At 35.4% G+C, this 22,845-nt stretch overlaps 1 protein-coding gene across 1 annotated transcript; it reads right to left on the bottom strand.

Moving 5' to 3' along the window:
* Positions 1 to 11,394: 11,394 nt before the first annotated feature.
* On the bottom strand, positions 11,395 to 12,534 carry LOC148958433 (52 kDa repressor of the inhibitor of the protein kinase-like). The gene has a single exon (XM_089112837.1). It carries the CDS (start codon positions 12,532 to 12,534, stop codon positions 11,395 to 11,397), a length of 1,140 nt encoding a protein of 379 aa, XP_088968963.1.
* Between the last annotated feature and the right edge of the window lie 10,311 nt (positions 12,535 to 22,845).

Raw genomic sequence — 22,845 nt, 5'->3', positions numbered from 1 at the left:
CATTGAGGATACTGAGCACTGTTTGTTGCACTGCCCCTCTTTTGACGAGGAACGAAGTGATCTTCTGGCATCAATTGATCGTTTGTATAGATTGGAATGAGGTTTTCTGGTTGTCTGACAGGAAAGAAAGGCTTCCATAGTACTGCCTAAATTGAAAACTGAAAAAACAAGACTACTTGGCGGATCCCTTGATAAATTATGACCAGAGTGGAAATTTTCTATCTCAGTTCAAAAATTTTTCCAAATTTTTCCACTGAAATCTTTCGTATCTGCCATCTTCCTATATTAGCATAGTAAAAAGCTCCTAAATTAAATGGGTTTTTAGGAGCTTTTTACTTTACGCTCAAATTATAATTCCTAAATATAATTCTAATTCACCGAAACATCAACTTGATATTCCTGAACATAAAAGCAATCGCTGAAGACTCCTAAAAAGCTTGAAGGGAAAATTCAAGAGAAAATGAATGCGAAAATTTCACTGATTATGTATGGAATGAGATTATTGTGCAAATAAAAGGAATCCAGAAAGAGGAATATTTTAAAATTCCTCTGAATATTAAAGAGGAATATTAAACAGAAAGAGGAAAGTTTTACTACATTTGAACAGTAGAGACGTCTTCTATTTGACTTTAAAAGATTAAGCTTGGAGGAATCTTGTGTTCTGTGTTTTCGATTTGGTCCTCAAGGAATTGCGAAGAGAGTAAAAAATAAGGCCAGATGGTCGTTGAAAGGTATTTAGGTTAGTCTCAATAACTCAATTTGTAAATATTTATTTCAAATGCACGGAAATTGAAAAATTGACGGTCGTTTTTTAATTTTATCCTTCGAAAAATATTGGCAATTAACGATCAATAAAAACTTACAATAAAACTGCATTTGAGAAATTAAGAAAATTTAGGAGTTCCAAATTGCAAGACAAATAGAGAAATTCAATAAAGAGAAAAGGCGTTGCCGTACGATTGAGAGCCGTTTCAAGCCAAGCTTAGGTATCGTATCTTGAGTACAGTAAACTGCTGAGGTTTTTTGCGATACAAATCACACACTTCTGTCAAGCCAACTAAATTTTGAAGCTGCATGATCTGTTATAACTAGATCATAATTTAGTGCATTGCATATTTTTTGCGTTCATTTTGATTATGGTTTCGTGTTGCTTGTTGTTATGGGCTCTTTTCGCGCGTCGACAGTCGCTGCTGATATCTACTGAAACTACGTGATGAAATAAAATAATCCACTTGTTGCCAGTTCCTGCAGCCGAGATGCCTAGCAATCACATCGAAATCATTTACTTCATATTTGGAATTACTATTGACATCTTGAATATGGTACTAAATTTTCTTCTTGCATATTCACTGAAGAAGCTCAACAAACTCAAAATCGTTTCCAATTGGTTTATTTTCTGCTTATGTGTCTCAGATTTTTTTGTCGGTCTAGCAGGGTTTTCCTACCATATACAACTTCTATTGAAAGTGGATATTGGCTTTGTAGCAGCAGAAATTGCCAGGAACTTCTTATTACAATACTCTTGGTCTATTATAATAACCATTGCAGTCGATCGGTGCATTCACATGAAATTGCTCATGAGGTATTCAGAATTGATGACAATGAAAAGAAGTTATATTGTACTGATATCTGATTTGGTACTTGTCACGATTGTTTTATTTATCGGCTGGTCCTTTCCATATATACTTTTATTATTTTACCTTGCATTTTTCGTATTTTTCTTTGCTATCTACCTCTGGACATATTTTTCGATAAGGAACAGAGTAACAGGTAGTGGAGTTCACTCTGAAGTCAAAGAAGCGGGATTTCCACCAGAGCAGGATCTACAGCCTTCTCAAGCTGATAACAATGATAATTGTAACATTATGGTTAACTCATGTATGGAAGTCAACAGCAAAGAAAACTGTCAAAGTACTGTTGGCAAGGCGGAAGTAATTCAAGACGAAGTAGATAAAGCGAGATTGGCGAAGAAAAAAGATAGAGACAGGAAGGAAGATCGAAGAGATAGCAGTCAAAAGAGCTCCGACAAAATTCGCTGCATAGTGAAAAATGGCCAATCTTTGGATGCTAGGGGAGGCAGAAGGAGAAGGCCAGAGACAGAATTTGGAAAAGCTATGGTTTTTATCCTTACCGTATACACTGTTTCCTATATACCTGCGGTCGGCTTATTGGTCTATAGACAGTTTTCTGGAAAAATGTATCATGGAACAGTGTTGCAGTATGTTCGTTTACTAGCTTATTGCAACTCCTTTTTCAATGCAGTCATTTTTATCAGATTCAGCACTGAGTTAAGACGTTATTTGAAAACACTTTTCAAGCTAAACTCAATTTGATTTAAGTTAAAAAGCGCCACAAAAGGAGGTGACTCATGAGGATCTCAAATGCAAAATACTGAGGTTCTTTGAGCCATAAAGACCATCTCAATAATGCATAAATGGATAATTTTTATGACCGCTTTGAAATAAAGTATTATGTTTTACTTTTACAAAGTGAGAACACAAACAGTTTCTTCCCAAATACATCTGGATTTTTTTCCGACATACACAGATTTCATAAGCCCTTTTTTCTGATCCCCAGCTAAATTTGAATGCCTATTCACTGCTGCCACCAAAGTACTTCTTAAGTTATACGTCCCCAGTTCTGCGTCATCGCCAAGTCTTTTCAACATCGTCAAAGCTTATTCAACATATTATTTTTTTAGCACGGCATATTTCTCTCTCTTTTGGATTATACTCAGTTATTTATGAAGGATAACTAATAATTATAAGCACGAAAATTGCTTCTAACTGCTTTAAATTATTGATCGACATTTTCAAATATTGGAAGCTGAAAATATATACGAGGATTGGGAGATATAACAAACAACAATCCTCATCATGTTTGTATGAAAACTTTCATAATTATTTTCCATAACTAGAACCCAAACTCTTTTCGGTATTTATACGAGCTACGCGCGGCGTTCGACCTTCAACCTGTTGGTGTTTCGAGCTGATAAGAAGCCAGTGGAGCAACGTGTTTGAACAAGTCGGTATTTTACTTTTCTCTTTTTGAATTTATCGTATTCCTATTCTTATTTTCAAGCTAATCTAGCGTTGATATTTACACTAGTTACAATTTGTTTTTTAGTTATGGATAACCAAAATGCTACTAGTGTTTAATTCTCATTGCTGTTCTATAAAATATTGCGGTTGACCATTCATTGTTATTTAGCCAAATTAACTTGGATATTGTATATTTAGTACAATTATGTTAACCGGTATATTGTAATTAATCAATTTAATGTTGAAAAAATATTTTGAGTTTGAGTTTGAGTTTACTAGTGACCTTCGACCTCTGACCCCACACGTGCAAGGTTCAGGAGTCGAAGTCGATCCTGGGTCTTCTTCCGAAACACAACCAGGTTTTCTTCATACGCATTCGTCGTTAGATTTATTGAATGTACGAAGAGATTTGAACGAATTGACTGGACTTTTTAAAGAGTTCGTTAATTATTATATAAGCAGGGATAAAGGGCGGAGTTCTTCCGGCACAGCTGTAAGACCTGACCAGCATTCACGAACTCGTCGCAAGAGGTCTTATGATGAAATGTCTGTATGTCAGACCCATAATTCATTTGAGCACGATTCTGTGTCTCACACCAAATGTTATCCGGAAGGTTTTTCTTCCGTTGAAAATCAGGATGCTATATCATCCAAACGTTCAAAGCGAGTGGATATTGACTCGTTGTTTTATGTGCCTTCCACAGTAAATTCTGAGGCATCTGTCCCAGATCTTAATATGGAAGAAGAAGTCTTGGACTTTGTTGATAATGAGTTATCCGAAGCAGTTTTAGACAAGAAAGGCAAGGGTCTTTCCTCTGATAAACTGGCCTCAAAAATTGAGGAACAATGGAAAAATCCCAGCAGAAAAGCAGTTGCTCAGGTTTTTAAGAGACACAAGCACCCTCTTAACCTTGAGAGTATTTCTGTTCCAGCTATGCCAAAGTTGATAATGAAAATGCCTTCATTTAAGGATTCTGTTTTGGCTAGGGAGAGGAAATTATATGATGTTCACCATTCTGTTGCTAAATCCTCCCACATCATTTCAATTTTGGTTGATGATTTACTTCTTGCAGAAAAGAATCATAGCCTTATTGACACAAAGGCTATTGTTTTGAAAGCCTTTGATGCACTATCTGTTCTCTCTAATGCCAGTGTCAATATCTCAAATTCACGAAGGCTTAATATAAGACCTATTCTTAACGAGGATGTACAGGGACTATGTGACCCTACTCGTGAAGTCTCAAACCATTTGTTTGGAGACGACATTGAAAAACGACTGAAGCAAGAAAGGGAGTCTAAGCGTCTTGCCTCTGCTGCTACTCAACCGGTGCCTTAGTCTACTAGGTAAAGACAACATGATAGGCAGATACCAGTTTTTAATAGGCGAACACAGCACTCTTTTTATAATGGCCCTACTCAGCAGTCTTTTTTAGAGAAAGGCCAGAAGTCTCATCCATATCGGCGGAAGCAGAAGCCCTACAAGGGATAAATGTAAATAATTTTATTTCATTTCTCCCTAAACTGACAAAATATCTTTTGTACAAGATTGACACATTTAGAGCAGGTGCACTTAAAAATTATCTGGAACGTTGGTATACTGTCACTAGTGATTTTGAAACTTTATAAACTGTAGCTGGTTTACAGCTTGAGTTCTAATTGCCTCTCAATTTTGAGAAAAAATTATGCTGTGCCATTTTCAGCTGAAGAAAATGAGTTTATTCTAGCAGAGATTAAAACATTACAGGATAAACATGTTATAACAGAATGTGATCATGAAGGAGATGATTTTTTCTCCCCAATTTTCCTTGTCCCAAAAGATGGTGATTCTTTTAGACTTATTCTTAATTTGCGGAAATTGAAAGAGTCTATGCCATATATGCACTTTAAAATGGACACCTTTGACAAGTTTATCAAATTAGTTAGACAAAATTGTTTTATGTGTACTGTAGATATAAAGGATGCTTATTATTCAGTAGCCATATCTGAATCCTATCAAAAGTATCTGAAGTTCAAGTATCAAGACAAACTGTTTAAGTTCTTAGCGTTACCAAATGGATTATGTTCTGGTCCAAGGAAGTTTACAAAATTATTAGAACCTGCTTTAGCGTTCTTGAGAAAGCAAGGGTTCATTGTCTCAGCATATATTGATGATATCATAATAATTGATGAATCATATGATGCTTGTACTAAAGCTACTGTTGAAACAATCAAATTATTGGATTTCTTAGGTTTTGTTATTCATCCTAAAAAATCTAATTTTGTTCCTTCTAAGTGTGTTACCTATCTAGAATTTATTATCAATTCAGAAACAATGAATGTCACCCTCCCATCAACCAAAGTATTGAAAATTAAAGATAAATGTTCCAAATTATGAACAATTTTTTACAGAATTTGAATTTGAAAGGTACAGAATTTGAAAATGGCTTTGAATAAAGCAAACATTTTACGATATACTAGAAGCTTTTTCGTCTGACACTCCTCAGAGCATAAAACGTCAGAATAGGGTTCCGAAAGAACACGATGGAAAATATATACCCAGTTGTGGATCGAAATAGGCAAATCAGAAAAACGCAAGCACAAGACCGGTATAGTTGACCAATCAGTGCCGCGAGCCTAAAGAAAAATTACCAATAAAGTCCAAGAGAGAAAACGAACTCCTTTTGTCTACAAAATGGCGGCTTTTTCGTTTTTATGTAGATTGACTCCAAAACTGCTAGATGGAAGGACGACCGGGCTCTGCCAATTATCCGAAACATGTCGTCATTATAGAGTTTTGCACAATCTGGGTTGTCTAAAAGATGTAGCTACGTAGGACGCACAACCCAAAGAAGGCTCCTGCTCTGATGGAAATTCCGCTTCCTTGGCTTCAGAGTGAAGGCTACTACCTGTTACTCTGTTCCTTATCGAAAAATATGTCCAGAGGTAGATAGCCAAGAAAAATATGAAAAATGCAAGGTAAAATAATAAAAGGATATATGGAAAGGATCAGCCGATAAATAGAACAGTCATGACAAGTACAAAATCAGATATCAGTACAATATAACTTCTTTTCATTGTCATCAATTCTGAATACCTCATGAGCAATTTCATGTGAATGCACCGATCGACTGCAATAGTTATTATAATAGACCAAGAGTATTGTAATAAGAAGTTCATGGCAATTACTGCTGCCACAAAGCCAATATCCACTTTCAATAGAAGTTGTATATGGTAGGAAAACCCTGCTAGACCGACACAAAAATCTGAGACACATAAGCAGAAAATAAACCAATTGGAAACGATTTTGAGTTTGTTGAGCTTCTTCAGTGCATATGCAAGAAAAACATTTAGTACCATATTCAAGATGTCAATAGTAATTCCAAATATGAAGTAAATGATTTCGATGTGATTGCTAGGCATCTCGGCTGCAGGAACTGGCAACAAGTGGATTATTTTATTTCATCACGTAGTTTCAGTAGATATCAGCAGCGACTGTCGACGCGCGAAAAGAGCCCATAACAACAAGCAACACGAAACCATAATCAAAATGAACGCAAAAAATATGCAATGCACTAAATTATGATCTAGTTATGACAGATCATGCAGCTTCAAAATTTAGTTGGCTTGACAGAAGTGTGTGATTTGTATCGCAAAAAACCTCAGCAGTTTACTGTGCTCAAGATACGATACCTAAGCTTGGCTTGAAACGTGCATTTGAAATAAATATTTACAAAAAGAGTTATTGAGACTAACCTAAATGCCTTTCAACGACCATCTGGTCTTATTTTTCACTCTCTTCGAAATTCCTTGAGGACCAAATCGAAAACACAGAACACAAGATTCCTCCAAGCTTAATCTTTTAAAGTCAAGTAGACGACATCTCTACTGTTCAACTGTAGTAAAACTTACCTCTTTCTGGATTCCCTTAATTTGCACAATAATCTCATTCCATACATAATCAGACAAATTTTCGCATTCATTTTCTCTTTGAACTTTCCCTTCCAGCTTTTTAGGAGTCTTCAGCAATTGCTTTTATGTTCAGGAATATCAAGTTGATGTTTCGGTGAATTAGAATTATGTTTAGGAATTATGATTTGAACGTAAAGTAAAAAACTCCTAAAAAGCCCATTTCAGTTAGGAGCTTTTTACTATGCTAATATAGGAAGATGGCAGATACGAAAGATTTCAGTGGAAAAATGTAAGTATAAAATTTAATGAATTTCAAATAACATGTCAAAATACTAGTTTTCAGCTGCTTGAAAGCAGACAGCTGGCAAGAGACAATACTTTATTGACTACAATTGTGATTCTCAAATTATTCCTTCGAAAGTAAGATTATGTACGAAAGCACGAATTAAATTTTAAAAGTAAATGAGGTTACAAATTAATCTATTTTATATCAAAAGGTTTTTCGATAATTATATGCATGTCACTCTAAGTCTGTATTTTGAGAGAAAGCCTAATTGATATTTCAAAGGTGCTTGAACAATCAAATTTCAGATTTCGTCATATTTTTAAGGTCAGGATACACGATCATATTCGCATCATATTCGCATCATATTTCCATCATAATGTTGGTCAATAAGAAGTTTGATCATTGTCTATGGTCGTGTAAGCGCTTAAAACATCGCATCATAATTGACTTTTTGGCTTTAAACTTATCTTCATAGTTGGAAACATTTTTGAACTGAGATAGAAAAATCTTCCACTCTGATAATATTTTATCAAGGGATCCGCCAAGTAGTCTCGTTTTCTGGTTTCAATTTAGGCAGTAATATGGAAGCCTTTCTTTCCTGTCAGACAACCAGAAAAACTCATTCCTATCCATACAAACGATCAATTGATGTCAGAAGATCACTTTGTTCTTCGTCAAAAGAGGGCCAGTGCAACAAACAGTGCTCAGTATCCTCGATACCATCACTTGTTGAGCACATTGGGTTAATTGTATCCCTATAATTGTGTCTGTATTTTTGAGGGTTCAATTTGCTAAGGCCAACCCTAAGTTGTGTAATATAAGATATTCCTAATGGTTCGTAGATGCCAAAAACAGATCGCAATAGGAGGATGTATTATGAATAGCAGTTTTAATTTAAAAACAGTAACAGGTGGTTCTAGTATGATTTTGTGGATCAAGCTTATTCCATTCTGTTAAGCAATGAGGATAGAAAGTAGACTGAAATCATGTAGTCCTTGCGCCCATTTGCACAATTGCGTCCTGCCTAAAAAGAGAATTTAGAAACTGATGAACTGATGGAATTGGTTCACTAGTAAAAAAAGGTGCAGAATTATTTAGAAATTTATAAAACAAGGTGAGGCGTCAACTCCATCTCTAAAGATTTAGCGATTCTCAGCCTAACTCCGCCTACAACTTTGCACGTGATGTTATTTCCATGCTCTTGTCATCACAAGTGCAGCAGAATATTGAACAGACCTTACAGAAATCCCAATACTTGTCAACCTTACATTGAACAGTTTCTGTGATAGACGCAATCTTTTCTACTTTTTCTACTTGCCTGATCGTCTCAAATGTTTCAATCCAAAGAATGTCTACAACAAAATTTTGACATAAGCCGACTTTCTAGACACTGGTCTCTTGCTGGTTCTTTAAAGTCACACTTGTTGCTAGCTGGTTCCATCCTTTTTGTAAACTTACGAAATATAACAGAAAAAAACTTAAAATATCAAGACAGATTTGTACACTTCAATTACCAAAGTAAAGCCCTGCCGTATACGTTGACAAATTGAGCGTTGACAACAGATGTCATCATAGATGTCTCTCCCCCTCGAATAGGTCCCATCCACCCTCATAGTAAACAGTAATTTTTCATTTTCTTTTTTAAGGTATAGTTCTCCTGCACTAAAAAAAAATCAAAAATTTTAAGTGTGAGGCTTTTTTGACAAGGCCCAGTAGAAATGTTTTTAAAATTTCATGCTTCCTTTACAGAGATCAATGTTTCTAAACCTGATCCTACTTGTAGTGTCATTGTGATATCAAGCAAGATGTTATGCAAAGCAGTTCCCTTCAATTGAAAAACATAAGATACAAATTGAAAACCATAGACTTGGGTTTTATACAGAGACTGTTTGCAAAAGGAATAAAGAGGACAAAGCATGGGTGGTCCATACCTATTTGCCTTTTTTGGGAAAAATTTTTGTATGAGCATAACAAAACAACACATGTATGAAAACATTTCTTGTGCTGTGAGAAATCAAGGAGTATTTCTATCACTGCTAATTCTTCTAGTCAAATTCCGAAAGGGGGCTTAGATATTCTTGAATCGTTACACCAAAACTCCATAAAAGTAAGCCGTTTAAAAAAATTGCATAAAGAAAACTTTGACCACAATTATCTTGAAGCCCATGGTAGTAATATAAGAAACGAGCGAGACAATGCAATGCAGTGGTAATGTCTATTTCGTAGACAAGAAAGGGCCCATGATCAGATTTCAGCGGATCCAAAGCTGTACCTTTTTAATCACAAAAAAGATATACATCGGAGTACATTGAGTTGAATTCATTTTATTATCAATATCATTTATCCTCAATAATTTTGTTTTCTGATATAGTAAAGTGCAGAAATAAATATTAGTTTTGAGAATTTTACACAGGAATGAATGACGGCTTTTAATGATACCAATTTTCCCATCTGCGAAAATCCTATCAACATTTCTCAACGTCGATTGTGAACGCAACTTTAGTGGTAAAAGGACCATATAGTCAGTTTACAATCTTTTGCATCTTTAAAACATGCCTTGTAATATGATCTAAAACAGGTAATTATTACTTAAATTTCATTAATTATCATAGTCTTAATCATTTAACAATCAAACAATCAATAATATATAGAATTATACATTACTTCACATGGTAGCAATTTCTTAACTGATTCCGTGTAGCAAGACATAAAAAATACAACGGTAAAATAAATATTCATCAACACCAGCCCATTCATCTAACATGTAAATAATCTGATGTTTTCCTTTCCTCTCGTTAACTTTTTAGAAGCTTTGGAGCCTAATAGTTCAAGTACATTGGTTGGCCATCTGGTTCAGTTACCTTTATCTCCCTCTCCTTTGCTTAATAATTTGGTGAGTGACTTAGGTGATGAATATAATGTTCAGGATAGTTTATGAGAGGCAACGGAAAGTTAGGACAATTGTGGACAGGAAGGACAGGTAGAATGATATGTCATCTCTTGACCAAAATGCCAGTAGAGAGCCTAATAGTGGTTCATCGTCTTTGTAATAAAAGAGTTTGAAAATAACATTTTAACTCGCTGCTAAAGTATATGAAAATCACAGCATTGAAAGATGAGTTACAGTTTGGAAGCAAACCAATGTATTTTAGGTATGAAAAGGCTACCAGGTTTGGAGACAAGATATAAATCAAAAGAATTATGTTAACTGGCACAAAGGAAACAGCGAATCCAGTTAGAATAAAGATCATTGCTTTTCCAAATTCATTTTCCGGTCTTTTACCTCTTTTTCTAGTAGAAGCGACTTTTTGAGCATCACCATTTTTGCTTAAATGGTAATCTTCATCTGCACCACTTTCTTTCGCTACAAACCTATGGCAGTTGTTTGGTGACATTTCTCTCCTTTCTACAGTTCTATGCTGCTTCTCTTCTTGCCCTCCAAAACATGCTTCTCTGATGCCTGTTGTATTCACCTGATTGACGTTGTTGGTGCACGTGATATTTCCAATGTTGATTCGATTATTTTGATCATTTACATGATCGGCACAGCGATGTTCATTTTGTGAAGAGAAGTCAGTAACGGTGTTCTTCAGTGGTGGCGCTAGGTTTCCTCCGACAAAGGGGCTAGCACTTCCGACGGAGGGGCTAATTTTTTTAGAGAACGATAGGGCTAGGGGGCGACAAGGAATTGTAAGGGTACTGGAGACCGAAGGCGAGCGTTGCGAGCCGAAAATTCGGGGGGTCCGGGGGTACTCCCCCGGGAAAATTTTGGTGGCTACACCCATTAGATTGGCTAAAAATGCTATCAAAATGGTGTAATCGTGTTTTTTACTACGTTTTTTGACATATTACTAAGGGCACGTTTGCCCCCTCCCTTGCCCCTCCTAGCAAAGGGCAGGAGGGGCGCTTGCCCCCCCGCGCCCCCCTTCTCCGGCGTCCCTGGAAATTTTTTTTGAAAGCTGCCTCTAGATAAGCTTAAAACTACTCTAAATCTTTACAACTCATCAAACGTTGCCAATTCAAGTAGGGCCTATCTTTGGAAAGTATGAATTTAAATAAAAAGCAACCAACTGAACTTAAGGAAAACTGGAACACAACGTAACTTTATAGGAACAGACCTAAGCGGTGGAATACGCACTTCTACATATCGAAAATTCAAGTCCAAGAATCAAAATTGTTTCACAGAGCAATTCTACTCTTCGGGAACTTAGCCTTAAATCTGTCTACTACTGAGTCCAAGTCAAGAGCACTTCCACGGGCACGATGAATACCTAGCATCATCAGACTGTCTAGACGCTCGTCCTTCATAAGTGAGCGCAGATCACTCTTGATGAGGCGCATAGAGCTGAAGCTGCGTTCACATTCGGCTGAAGAGACTGGCAAAGTGCATGCGATGGATACAAGCCGGTGCAGCTCAAAGAAAGCTTCATTTAGCTTTTCCAAGTGTGCCTCTAGTTGCAGAAGTGTGCTTGGGCGGTGTTTTTCTTCTTTTCTTGAGAGCATATATTTAAATGTGGCAATTTCACTGCGTAGTGCACCAATTTCAGACTGAAAAAGCTCAGCAAAATTGACAAGAGTTGTTGGGTCCAAGTAGCTTTTCGACTTGGGGGCCAATGCAGTTATGCCTTTCATGATCTTTATGTTTTTTTCGTCAAACCGCTTGCAAAGTTCTGCAGTTGTTCTGTTTAGTATTTCTTTGACATTTTGTACGTAGCCATCAAACCCGCTTGCTACTTGAGGCTCTGAAGATGCTTCCACAACAAACTCTCGAAGAGAAGCAGGCGTTGCCCTCTTTCTTGGTGGTCTTTTTTCTTCCGGCAATTCCAAGCGATCCGCTGCTTCTTCGGCAGTATCCCAGAACTCTTGAATCTTATCCCTGCTTTGACAGTCATCCAGTTCATCTTTCAATGTTGCAATGAGATCAATGGCTTGACTCAAATCATTGGAGGGTTTCTGCAACATGTCAGACGCAAATTTGGCTTTGTTCAAGACGTGTCGGATGGCAAACAGGTATCTCACAAATTTCCTGTCAATCTGCAGAAGATAACCAGTAGCTTCTGTTCTGCGACCGGGGTTCGTATCTGTGTCAATCACATCCTGCAGGACTTCCACCAAGATATCCAACCGCTCCCAGAAAACATTGAATTGCTTCGCCTGGCAAGACCATCTCGTGTCAGAAACTTTTCCAATTTCCATCACATGAACCTTGTGATCCTCTTGGACCTTTACCCATCGTACATGAACGGTGCTGCTGCTCAGAAAAGAATGCAGGCTTCTGCTTCTTCTGGCGGGCAGCGTAATCATTGTTAAATACGTCATTACATATACTACATCTAACACTGAAACGGGTAACATTTGTTGCCATATCGCTATCGCACAAAAATATTCCGATGTTGTAGGTTGGTTATAGCAAGCAAGATTTGGACGAACTGCACTATCCATAACATAAGATCAAATTTAACAGCATGCGGAAAACACCTGGTACTGAACATCTAAACAACCAATTCAAACTTCTTATAACAGATTATTATTTACCATGAAATTGATGTGTCGATGAGTTGTTTTGGGATGAGCTTCCTGAATTCTGATAACAGTCCTTTTAGAAATTTCTATTTCCGCCAAAACTTAAAAAATTCGCTCCGACAAAAAAAATTCAAGCATAATTTATCTTCCGACGGAGGGGCTAGCCTCCTCCGACGGGGGGGCTGTAGCCCCCCCTGCCCCCCCTCTGGCGCCACCACTGGTGTTCTTAGGGCCAGAACGAACTCTGATATTTTTGACATTTTCTTTTATAGAAAAATACGTCAAGATGTATATGATGCATAAAAAGAGAAAAAAAATTAAGAAAATTGATAAAAATATTTCTTTAAAAAAGTGTTTGAAAACAAGCGAGGCAGCTGCATTAATTGCTTTCAAAACAAGAATCACGTGGCTCTTTCGAATTGTCATGAAACTGCCATATCTGTTAAGTAACTTCATATGAATGCATCGGTCTATTGCGATTGTGAATGTGAGACAACTAGAACAATGCAAAAAGAGCACCACTGGTACATGAAGAAGAAAAACAATCTTGCTGTTAATCTGTAAAAGGCATCCAATATGATAAAGTAATCCAGTCGCACCAACAAGGAAATCTGATACACTCAACCAGAAAATGAACAAATAAGATACGATTCTTAGTTTGTTGAACTTCTTCAAAGCATATGCAAGGGAAAAGTTGAGCACCAAGTTTGAAATATCTATTGCAATGCCAAGAACATCTTGAAGTATTTCTTGCTTTTCGCCTGCCATTTGAATTCTTTCACTTTTCCTATAAACGAAGTTTGAACGGGTTAGAATAACCTGATTCAAATTAGAAGTCGTTATATTACACCAGTGACGGCGCCAAGGGGTTGTATGGGAGTGATTACCCCCCCCCCCTTACTTTTCTGAAAATATGGTCTACACATTTCTTCTAAAAATGAATTAAAATCGCTGGGTAGGGAGGGGTAGATCAAATTTTCTAAGGAAAGTTAATTTGGTATAAATTACGGAAAGGAGGCAAAAGGGGCGTGGTCCCACTGGGCGCGCCCATTACCCTCCCATTCTATAATAGCTAGCGCTTCCACTGTATGACACAAATTATAGTTCAAAATTTTCCAGATTGAAGCAAATGTTGCCCGAGAAAACATAGCATTGAATACAGTCTGTAATGTTATTCATGAATTGCAAGCAATATATTAGAGCGAAATGCATTGCAAGCAACAAGTTTTAGGTGCAACAAAATCCCATTGACTAAATGTATCAATGAAAAATTGAATCTTAAAAGGAAACATGAAAATTGGAATGGTTTGAGTAAATTTACCTTAACAAAACGAAAGGAACAAGTGTAGAAAAGTGTTTCTATGGTTCTGCAATCGAAAATGACAAAATTTCACAAGTTCGTGTCCAACCCAATTTCTTTTCCAAGCATTATTTACTTACTTTGAATTTTTCTTGCAAATGCTACCAACGGATACCTTTTCTCTCCAGGAAAACGTGCTGCTATTGCTTTCTGATAATTGCTTTCACGTAAATGCAGTTGAGACTTCTTCAAATTTTATTGTAAAGATGTGTAAACAATTATATCAGCTGCTTCTTTTGTTTAATACTATTGCCACTTTTCTTTTGCAAACATTATTTTCATTTATATCTTCAATCAAAGGTAGTATTTCGATTGGATCTTCTATCTTGCCATCAATCTGTCAGCTCAGGGAAAGCAAGGGCTTTGATACCTAACGAGAATATTTTCCTTTTGCTAACATTATTTTTCGCCTTATCTGGGCAAAGCTCTTTTAAGCATCGTGAAGTCAATATTGTGGAGCCAATTGGCCCCCATAAAATCGCCTGTTCACTCAATAGTTGGGGCCTAAGACTAAGACATAGTTATTTCCTTGTACTACAATGATAACTTGAAATTTTCATGACAATCAAATCAATAGTGACGTCATAGTGACATCATTACATTTTTCAATTGTTTGCTATTTATAAAAATATTCTTCAAGATTCCCATTAAATATCGCAAATACGTAGTTCAATGTAGGCTCTGCGAAAGCTTAACAAAAACAGCTTATTGTAAACTCAAATATTTCTTATCAGTGTCTTCTGTTCGACTGCATCCTCAAGGACTAGCGAGAATATAATATCACTACGTTGATAATTAGGAAATCCTCCTTTCAAATCGCAACGAATAAAATCTGCCGAAATACAAGAAATGATTCGAAACTTTTGTTTTTGATGAAAGTTTGATGAAATATGTTTCCGCAACTGGCTGTTTATTTTCTTTCTTGATCTTTTCGTCCCTACTTCTGACGTAATATACTCTGTCATAAAATATATTGTTTTTAGATGCATGTTCCATAATGTCAAGAGATATTTAATGATTTTGCTTCTAATGCATGCAAAGGATCAGGAGAGATAATAATAGGCTGCAGTTTTGCTCCATTTTTAAATACTTATGCCACTTCAGCTCCTGCCACTCCATGGGAATTCGGCAAGTGTCATATGACATTTGATAAAGCATTTTAAGAACTTCAACAAACTTGAACTTCAATTCGAACTTGAACTTATTTCATACTTGTTCCAGGTTGCCAAACAATAACCGTTAGCAAATAAGAGTGAGATGGTTCTCAGAATATTTTACCACAGAATCTGCATTCTTATTTCGCTGTGAATGGCTCTACGTTTTTTACTTAATGCATTCATCAATAGCTGCCTGATTTTTGCAGCTGTCTTTTTTTATCTACCCAAATTATTTAAACCGAAGTTTTCTTTATTATATTATTCCTGCAGGTTCAGAGATAATTCTTGCCTTTAATTGGTAAAAGAAGTTTTCGTGTCTTGAAATGCATATTAAGCCTTCGATGGTTTCTTCGCCAATGACGACTTGACTGATTGCAACTTAGAACCAAGTATCATTTGCTTATTTGCTTATGATAAAAAGAGTAAAAAAACAGCATAGAAAAGTTTGAGATTTATTGTTAACTTTGCAATCTTTTTTATTTTCTTGATTAATTGATTCGGTTGAAGAAATTTTTTTTTGAAAGAATGCTTCAAAAACAAATAGAAAGATGCCTGTCGTAGAACACAAATTTTTACCTTGTTATAAAAACAGTGTGAATTTAATGAGTTAATCTTTTGCAATGGTATTGTATGAACACCTTGAAATCTAAAAAGAATGGTCTAAAAAGAGGAAGTATCATTGAATATCTAGTCAAGTGGGTGAGTTTTAGTTAATGATAAACTACTAAGACTTTGTTTCTTATATTCATCGGCTACTACCACACCATTTTGAATTATCCTCGCTTGCAATTGGCTGATATGATTTGAAGGAAACCAAATCATTACAACCTTTCTTAAAGATTGATTTTGAAATGCGTTGAATTTCTTTAACAAAAATCATTTGCTTTTATAATTGGAAAATTGCTCAAAAAGCTCAGCTTTTTAGATTTTTCACAGTTGTGGAAATTTATATGCTTCTGACATTGCTTAATCTTAAAAAAACAATAAATTATATCGTAACATAGAGCAAGGATTTTGCGATTTTATACAAGCATTTCATTAGGCCATTTTACAACAAAAAACAGCTTTTCCAGCAGCCTGATTACAAGCAAAGCGGAAAAACATTTAATTATATGTTTTTCAACAGTGTTTTTATCCAGAATAGGAATTAAAAGTATAAATATTTCTAAATCTTTGCAAAGAAATTTCTCCGATATTTGATCATATATCAGTCAATTTTTATAGCGAATGCAGCAAATATTTGCACTGAATTTCAGATTATATCCCAACATGACTTTTCTATGAATTTTTAAACATCATCAATTAAAGTTTAATGTTGTACCCCTCCGGTTTTACTGTGCTTTATGAAATATTTAATGTAGAGCTGTGTCTTTCTTGGTCTTTAAAATGGCGGTTCTAGATTGCATAGCCATGTTCTCTCTTAATTTGTCTTTAAAGACTGGGCAGTCTCCTGCTTACCAAACCGAATATAAGATTCATTATAGCTATAAATGCACGTTACTTTACAAATAAAAATCTGAAAATCGTCAAATTGTTAGAAATAGATTGCTTCCACCTTTCTGGAACTTTGGGATTTTTATCAATTATATGCTTTCATTTTACGATTTCATTAAGCTACAACACAAATAATAAATTTCACGGAAAATAATTACAGAAAACCATTAGATTAGGAGTTAGACCAAGTTTATTATTGTTCAAAATACAAATCAAGGACAGCATTTGCCATTAGAAAATAACAAATTGGGCATTTTGGAGTCCAATCAAGTTTTCTAGTTACTATTTCATAATTTTATGTGGCGTATATTCTATTCTTTCTTTTGATTTTATATACAATTTTAATAACTTAAAGCAAAGATGGTAAGCACGAACGTTTCTAGAGGTTTTTAACCCCGGCGATGTGTCTCTTACTTAAATGACAAAAAGTCATTTCCGGTTATCATTGTTAATCAAAGTCATTTCATCATTTGGCTATCAAGTTATTTAAGGTTCGAAAAATAATCAATCTATTCAATGAACTAATGGCGACGGCGTGTTGTAAACAACGCAGTCATCGAAATTTGATCACCCCCTGAAGCCATTAGACATCAAACTATTTTAAAAATCTAAAAAGACAAGACTTGAACACCCTCTGAAGCCATTGGGCGTCAAAATTTCTTAAAAACGTAAATAGACAAGACTTGAAAACATTGCCAACACTAAAAGATTCTGGTCAAATCCTTTTATAAAACTTCTCGATACTCTGAAGCCTATCTAGCATTTAATCAAAAATGTTGCGGTAGGTTTTGTAAAACAGGAAACGATTTGTTTAAGAATCATTTAAAAAAAACGCTACAATGTTACAAATAAAATATAATCAGTATTGGCCTTTATTTTAGTGAAGGTAGCACGTTTTCAGTTTTTTATGACGACATCTTAATTCCATCTTAGTGGTGCCATTTTAGTTGAAACATTTTCAATTCAAAGATCCTAAATGTTGAGATAAGACCTCGTCGTGACTGTAATCCTTGAAATGAAGCTACAAAGCATCCCTACCATTTCAAGGTTTTCAAAACTTTTCAGCTAAGATGATTTTTTTAAGGAGCATTGCCAAAATTTCAAAGAAGATGTATGTATGTATATAGTTGTCCTGCAGGTCGTTCGACCCCTGGTGATGTTATGAACCTGACGTCTCCATTCAGCTCTATTTTTGGTGTCTTTGTTGAGCTGATAAAAATTTCTTGTTGTCATCGTCTTAATGTTGTCAAACCACTTTGTTGCAGGTCTTCCTCTACCTCTTTTCCCTTTAATTTTTCCTTGCATTATCAGTTTTTCTAAACTGCTGTCTGCTCTATTTATGTGGCCATAATAGGTTAATTGCCTCTTTCTGATGGTGTTGAATAATGATCTTTCTGTTTTTATTTGGCCTTATACCCATTCATTCGTTCTTCTAGATGTCCACGGCACCCTTAGGAGTCTTCTCTATACCCAAAGTTCGAAGGCTTCAATCTTTTTCATTTCTGCTTTTCTCATTACCCATGTCTCACTTCCATATGTAACAACAGGAAATACCAATGCTTCGATTATTCTTATCTTGGTATTTTGTGTGATGTTTTTGTCTTTCATTATCGCTGTCAAATTGGTCACAGCCTTCCTACCCAGCATTAGCCTCCTTCTAATTTCGTTTGTGTGATCAGAGGTTCTGGTTAATGTACAGCCAAGAACATTGAATTCCTGTACTACCTCGATGGATTCCCCATCTACTTCAAAGTTGGTTATTTCTGCCGTCGTCATTACTTTTGTTTTTTTTCAATTTAGTAGTAGCCCTTTTTCCTTGCTAGCTTTCTTAACATTTCTGATAAGTTCTTCCAGATCTTCTTTGGTTTCGGCAATCAGGGTCGTGTCATCTGCATACCTTAACTTATTAATGAGTCTACCATAAACTTTTTTCCGATGTTGTTTTCATATAGCCCTGCGTTTCTCATAATAATTTCACCATATAAATTAAAAAGGTATGGAGAATACAGTCTTGTCTCACTCCTTTGCTGAATTCAAACCAATCTGTTGGCCCATACATTGTTCGTTCATGCTTCAAAGAACATGGAATTGCTAAAATATTGCATCAGCCAAAATTTTCTCAAAAGTGCTGTGAATGGTGAATTTTTACACTTGTAAAAATGAAATTTTTTTGAGAGCAAACAATGATGTTTGTTATAGACTTTTGTGGAATTTTCTAGATTTAGATTCACATCATCAAGATTCAGCTCTTTACTGTAATCATATGTTTTGAATACCAGCCAAAAGAAAGTGAAGAAAATCTGTTTAATGTGAGTGCCGAACAGTTGCCGGACAGTTGATCAAAGACAACAATATAAGTTTTTTTAAAATTGTTGATGAAAATGCAAAACCCGAAAGAATCTTATTCTACAAGAGAATAAAGTTGATGAATTTAATCTTTGGCTAAATAAATAGCGTTAAACGGACATTTCCACAATATCCCTTATACCTTAAAGGAGTAATTTACAATTGTTATAGTGATAGGTTTAACTTGATCAATTTTCCTCTATAGGGAAATCTAACAGCTCAAATGTGACATTGAAGTAACCAGCTAACATGAATTTGGCAAAAAACCTCCTCTTGACCTTCTCACATTGAATCGTGACCAGGAAATTTTTATTTCATACTCTTTCTCTTTTGAACATCGTAGCTTAATTGCTTAAGCAAGTGCATGTTATATTCTACTATACACAATTTGTATTAAAGATGCTTTATTTTGAAGTAATCGAACTAATTGTAAGGTCAAAATGCTTTGGATAGGCCAGCTAAGGTAGCAAAATGCAGCAAACGAAAACAAGTTAGAATCAAGAATTTATCTTTCTTGCTCACAATGTAGTAGTATAGAACAGGTTACTATAAATCGCATTAACTTTCCTTTAAATCTATCGTAGATGCAGACGATTAAAGAAGTATGCTGAAAATCATGAAAATCATAAAATATCAAAGTGTAGCATCTATTAGACTAAGTTAGAATTTTTGTGACAAGATATATCTGTAATTACAGTAAAGCATAAACAATAAATTATGCCATTAAAAATTTCGCTCTTTTAAATTTAACTTTTATTTGTAAAAACACGATAAAATAATGGAACTCTAATTCTATTAATTCTGATAGTTCTATTATTTTATCTTGGTATAAGATAATTTGCATATAAAGTTATGAAATCAAGCTGGGGATAAAATCAAAAAGAGGCAAAAAGAACACGGGCGCCGTGGCAATCAAATTTGAAGGGGTCAATTATTCCTTTTTTCCCACCTTCTTTTCGGTGGCAAATAATTTGTAGCATTTGGTCTAACGATGCCTTCCTACACTCAAAAGTTATTTAATTCCCACTTTACACTGGATGTTCAAGTCCATAATTGAATCGTTATGAAATATAATGAATTTTCAGAGATGACCCAATAAAAAATGTCCTGTTTGATTAATCTTGTTAGCAGTATCAATCGAACGAGGCTTGAGTTGTTGTATATTACTACCTATGTGATCTCGGAGACAACATGTAATGTGCTTTACATAATCTATCAAGACATTCTCTTAAAACAAAATTGAACCTGTGATTAGGTAAGTCACTGCAATTGGCAGAAACTTTAGCTACGGCAAAATCGACACCAGGTTACGTGTTTCTCTACATGCTAGTGCTTTTACATATGCTTTCAACTCACTGCTAAAGCTAAGGAAAATTATCACGTTTAATGACGAGTAACATAACGGGAACAACCCGAGATAGTACAGTAATGATATGTCAAATGAATTCCCTTGAGATTTAATGTTAATTAAAGTTGCAATGTTAGATGGAATGTAGAAAAAAGAGAAGGAGACAAGAATGCAAAAGATTGCCTTCCCAAATCCCTTTTCTGGTCTCTTTCTTTTCGTAGGTTTGCTGTTTTGAGAAGAGATTATTTTGCAGTTATCTTCACTTTGCACAGAGCCAGAAGCGTTTGCTGAACTTTTGTTTTGAGTTTCCTGCTGCTGTAAAGCTGTTACGTCATCTTGTACAGTTCTTGGGATTTTAACGGAAATAACAAAAGGCCGTGAATCAAAATCGTTCTTTGTTTTACTATCACTTCTTTCCAAGTGTGCAGTGGTGCAGCGAGCTGAAATGTTTAGACCCAATTCAACACCCTTCTTCTTTGATATTAATTCGGAAGTTTCTTTCATTGCACCTTTACTTACAGTGATATACGTCCATATATAGGCAATAAAGATAACAGGAAACCCTGATATATAAATCGAGATACTAATCAATGGATAGAACCGATACAAACATAGAATGAAAACCGCAAGGACAGCATTAACGACTAATACGGCAATGCCTTTCCGTCTAGTCATAAACAGCGAATACCTGTTGAGCAACTTCATATGAATGCATCGATCAACAGCAATGGTTACCGTAAGGCAGCCAGAAAATGTTAGAAAGAGTCCCATGACATAATCGATTACCTCTTGAGTACTATATGCTGTTTTGAATATCATTGCTGTGTGAAATAATAAACCTGTTGTACCAACAAGAAGATCCGACACACTCAGCCAGAATATTAACAAATATGAGACGACTTTAAGCTTCTTGAGTTTCTTCAATGCATACACGAGGAAGAAATTAAGTACTATATTTGAAGTATCAAGCATGATTGCTATCACAATGCACAGCGTGCTGCAAGCTCTCAATTCTTCCATTGCGAAACTCAATGAAGCCAGTTCACAAGCGTTTAGAATTCGAAAGTCTGTTTTGCAATCACAGCTCACATGCTTCACGAAGTCAGTAATTAGTGAATTTGTTTACACAGTGATCAGAGATCATCTAATCACAGGAAGAAATTGTTTTAAAATACGTAATCAATAAACTCTTAGATTAAGAAACATAAAGAATCTTACATTCAGGAACTGCATGATTTTCTAACTGAATAGAAAAGCTTTAGCTAATTAACTTTTTATTTGTTTAACATGTCTCATTATTATTGCTTTTAAATAAATCAGTTGAATGGATCTTTCTTTCGGTAGCTTGCGATGAGACTGTTTCACTCTTTTGAACTGTGATTTCTATTTATCTTTTGATCAAATTTCTTCAAAAAAGTGGTCTCCGTTATAAATATTGGCATTAACTCTAGAACAATTAAGTATTTTTGTAATTTCTCCCATTATTTTTAAAAAGGCCTTGCTTTTGAAGGTGCAATTTCATTAACACAGTTTACATTTCCAGAAGAATTCGAAATTTGATTTCACGCAAACTGTTGTGCTTTTAGGACTGAATGACTGTATGGTACAAGGGAATGATCTCGATGATGATTGATTATGAACAATGATGATCGATGGTAATCGATGATGAGCGATGATAGGCGATGATGAGGGATTAGAATGATGATTAATCGTGATTAATTATGATAACTGATGATCGATCATAATTGATGATGGGTGATGATAAGCATTTATCATTGATAATGGGTGATGACGGGTGATGATGAGGGATGATGAATGATTTTGATCAATTGTGAACGATGATGTACGATAATGAGCAATGATAAGCCATGCGGAGCGATGAGGAGTGGTGATGATTAATAATGATCAATGGTGAGCAGTTATCATTGATGATGAGGGATGATGAATGATTTTGATCAATGGTGAACGATGATGTACGATAATGAGCAATGATAAGCGATGCAGAGCGATGAGGAGTGGTGATTATTAATAATGATCAATGGTGAGCAGTTATCATTGATGATGAGGGATGATGAGCGATGATTATTTCACAAGAAATTAAACTCTGGCTTTTTGTGGATGAGTGATTACGCTGGTTTCTAAAGTGATACACTGTGCTTTAATGAAAGGGTGAAAGGAAACTATGAACTGCATTTTCGAAAATGATATTTAAGCGATTTAGGAATCGAATGCACTTCTGGAAGTAACTTCATGGGAGTCTTTTTAGAGCGAATTTGTCTCGTCATATAGAAAAGTTCTTATAAAAGTAAACAAAATTATAATTATCAAGAGCGGTTTTATAAAACAGAGGTAAATTATTGATAGCAAAATCCATGTACTAAAACGGCTATCTCGTATAAATT

The sequence above is a fragment of the Rhopilema esculentum genome, chromosome 15 (assembly GCF_057945365.1).
Source record: "Rhopilema esculentum isolate cy_ngs chromosome 15, ASM5794536v1, whole genome shotgun sequence".
In the NCBI taxonomy this organism is placed as follows: Eukaryota; Metazoa; Cnidaria; class Scyphozoa; order Rhizostomeae; family Rhizostomatidae; genus Rhopilema; species Rhopilema esculentum.
This window is presented reverse-complemented; position numbering and strand designations above follow the sequence as displayed.

Excerpts from the sequence above, each read along its gene's own strand:
- LOC148958433 (XM_089112837.1), bottom strand. The coding sequence starts at position 12,534 with ATGACGTATTTAACAATGATTACGCTGCCCGCCAGAAGAAGCAGAAGC.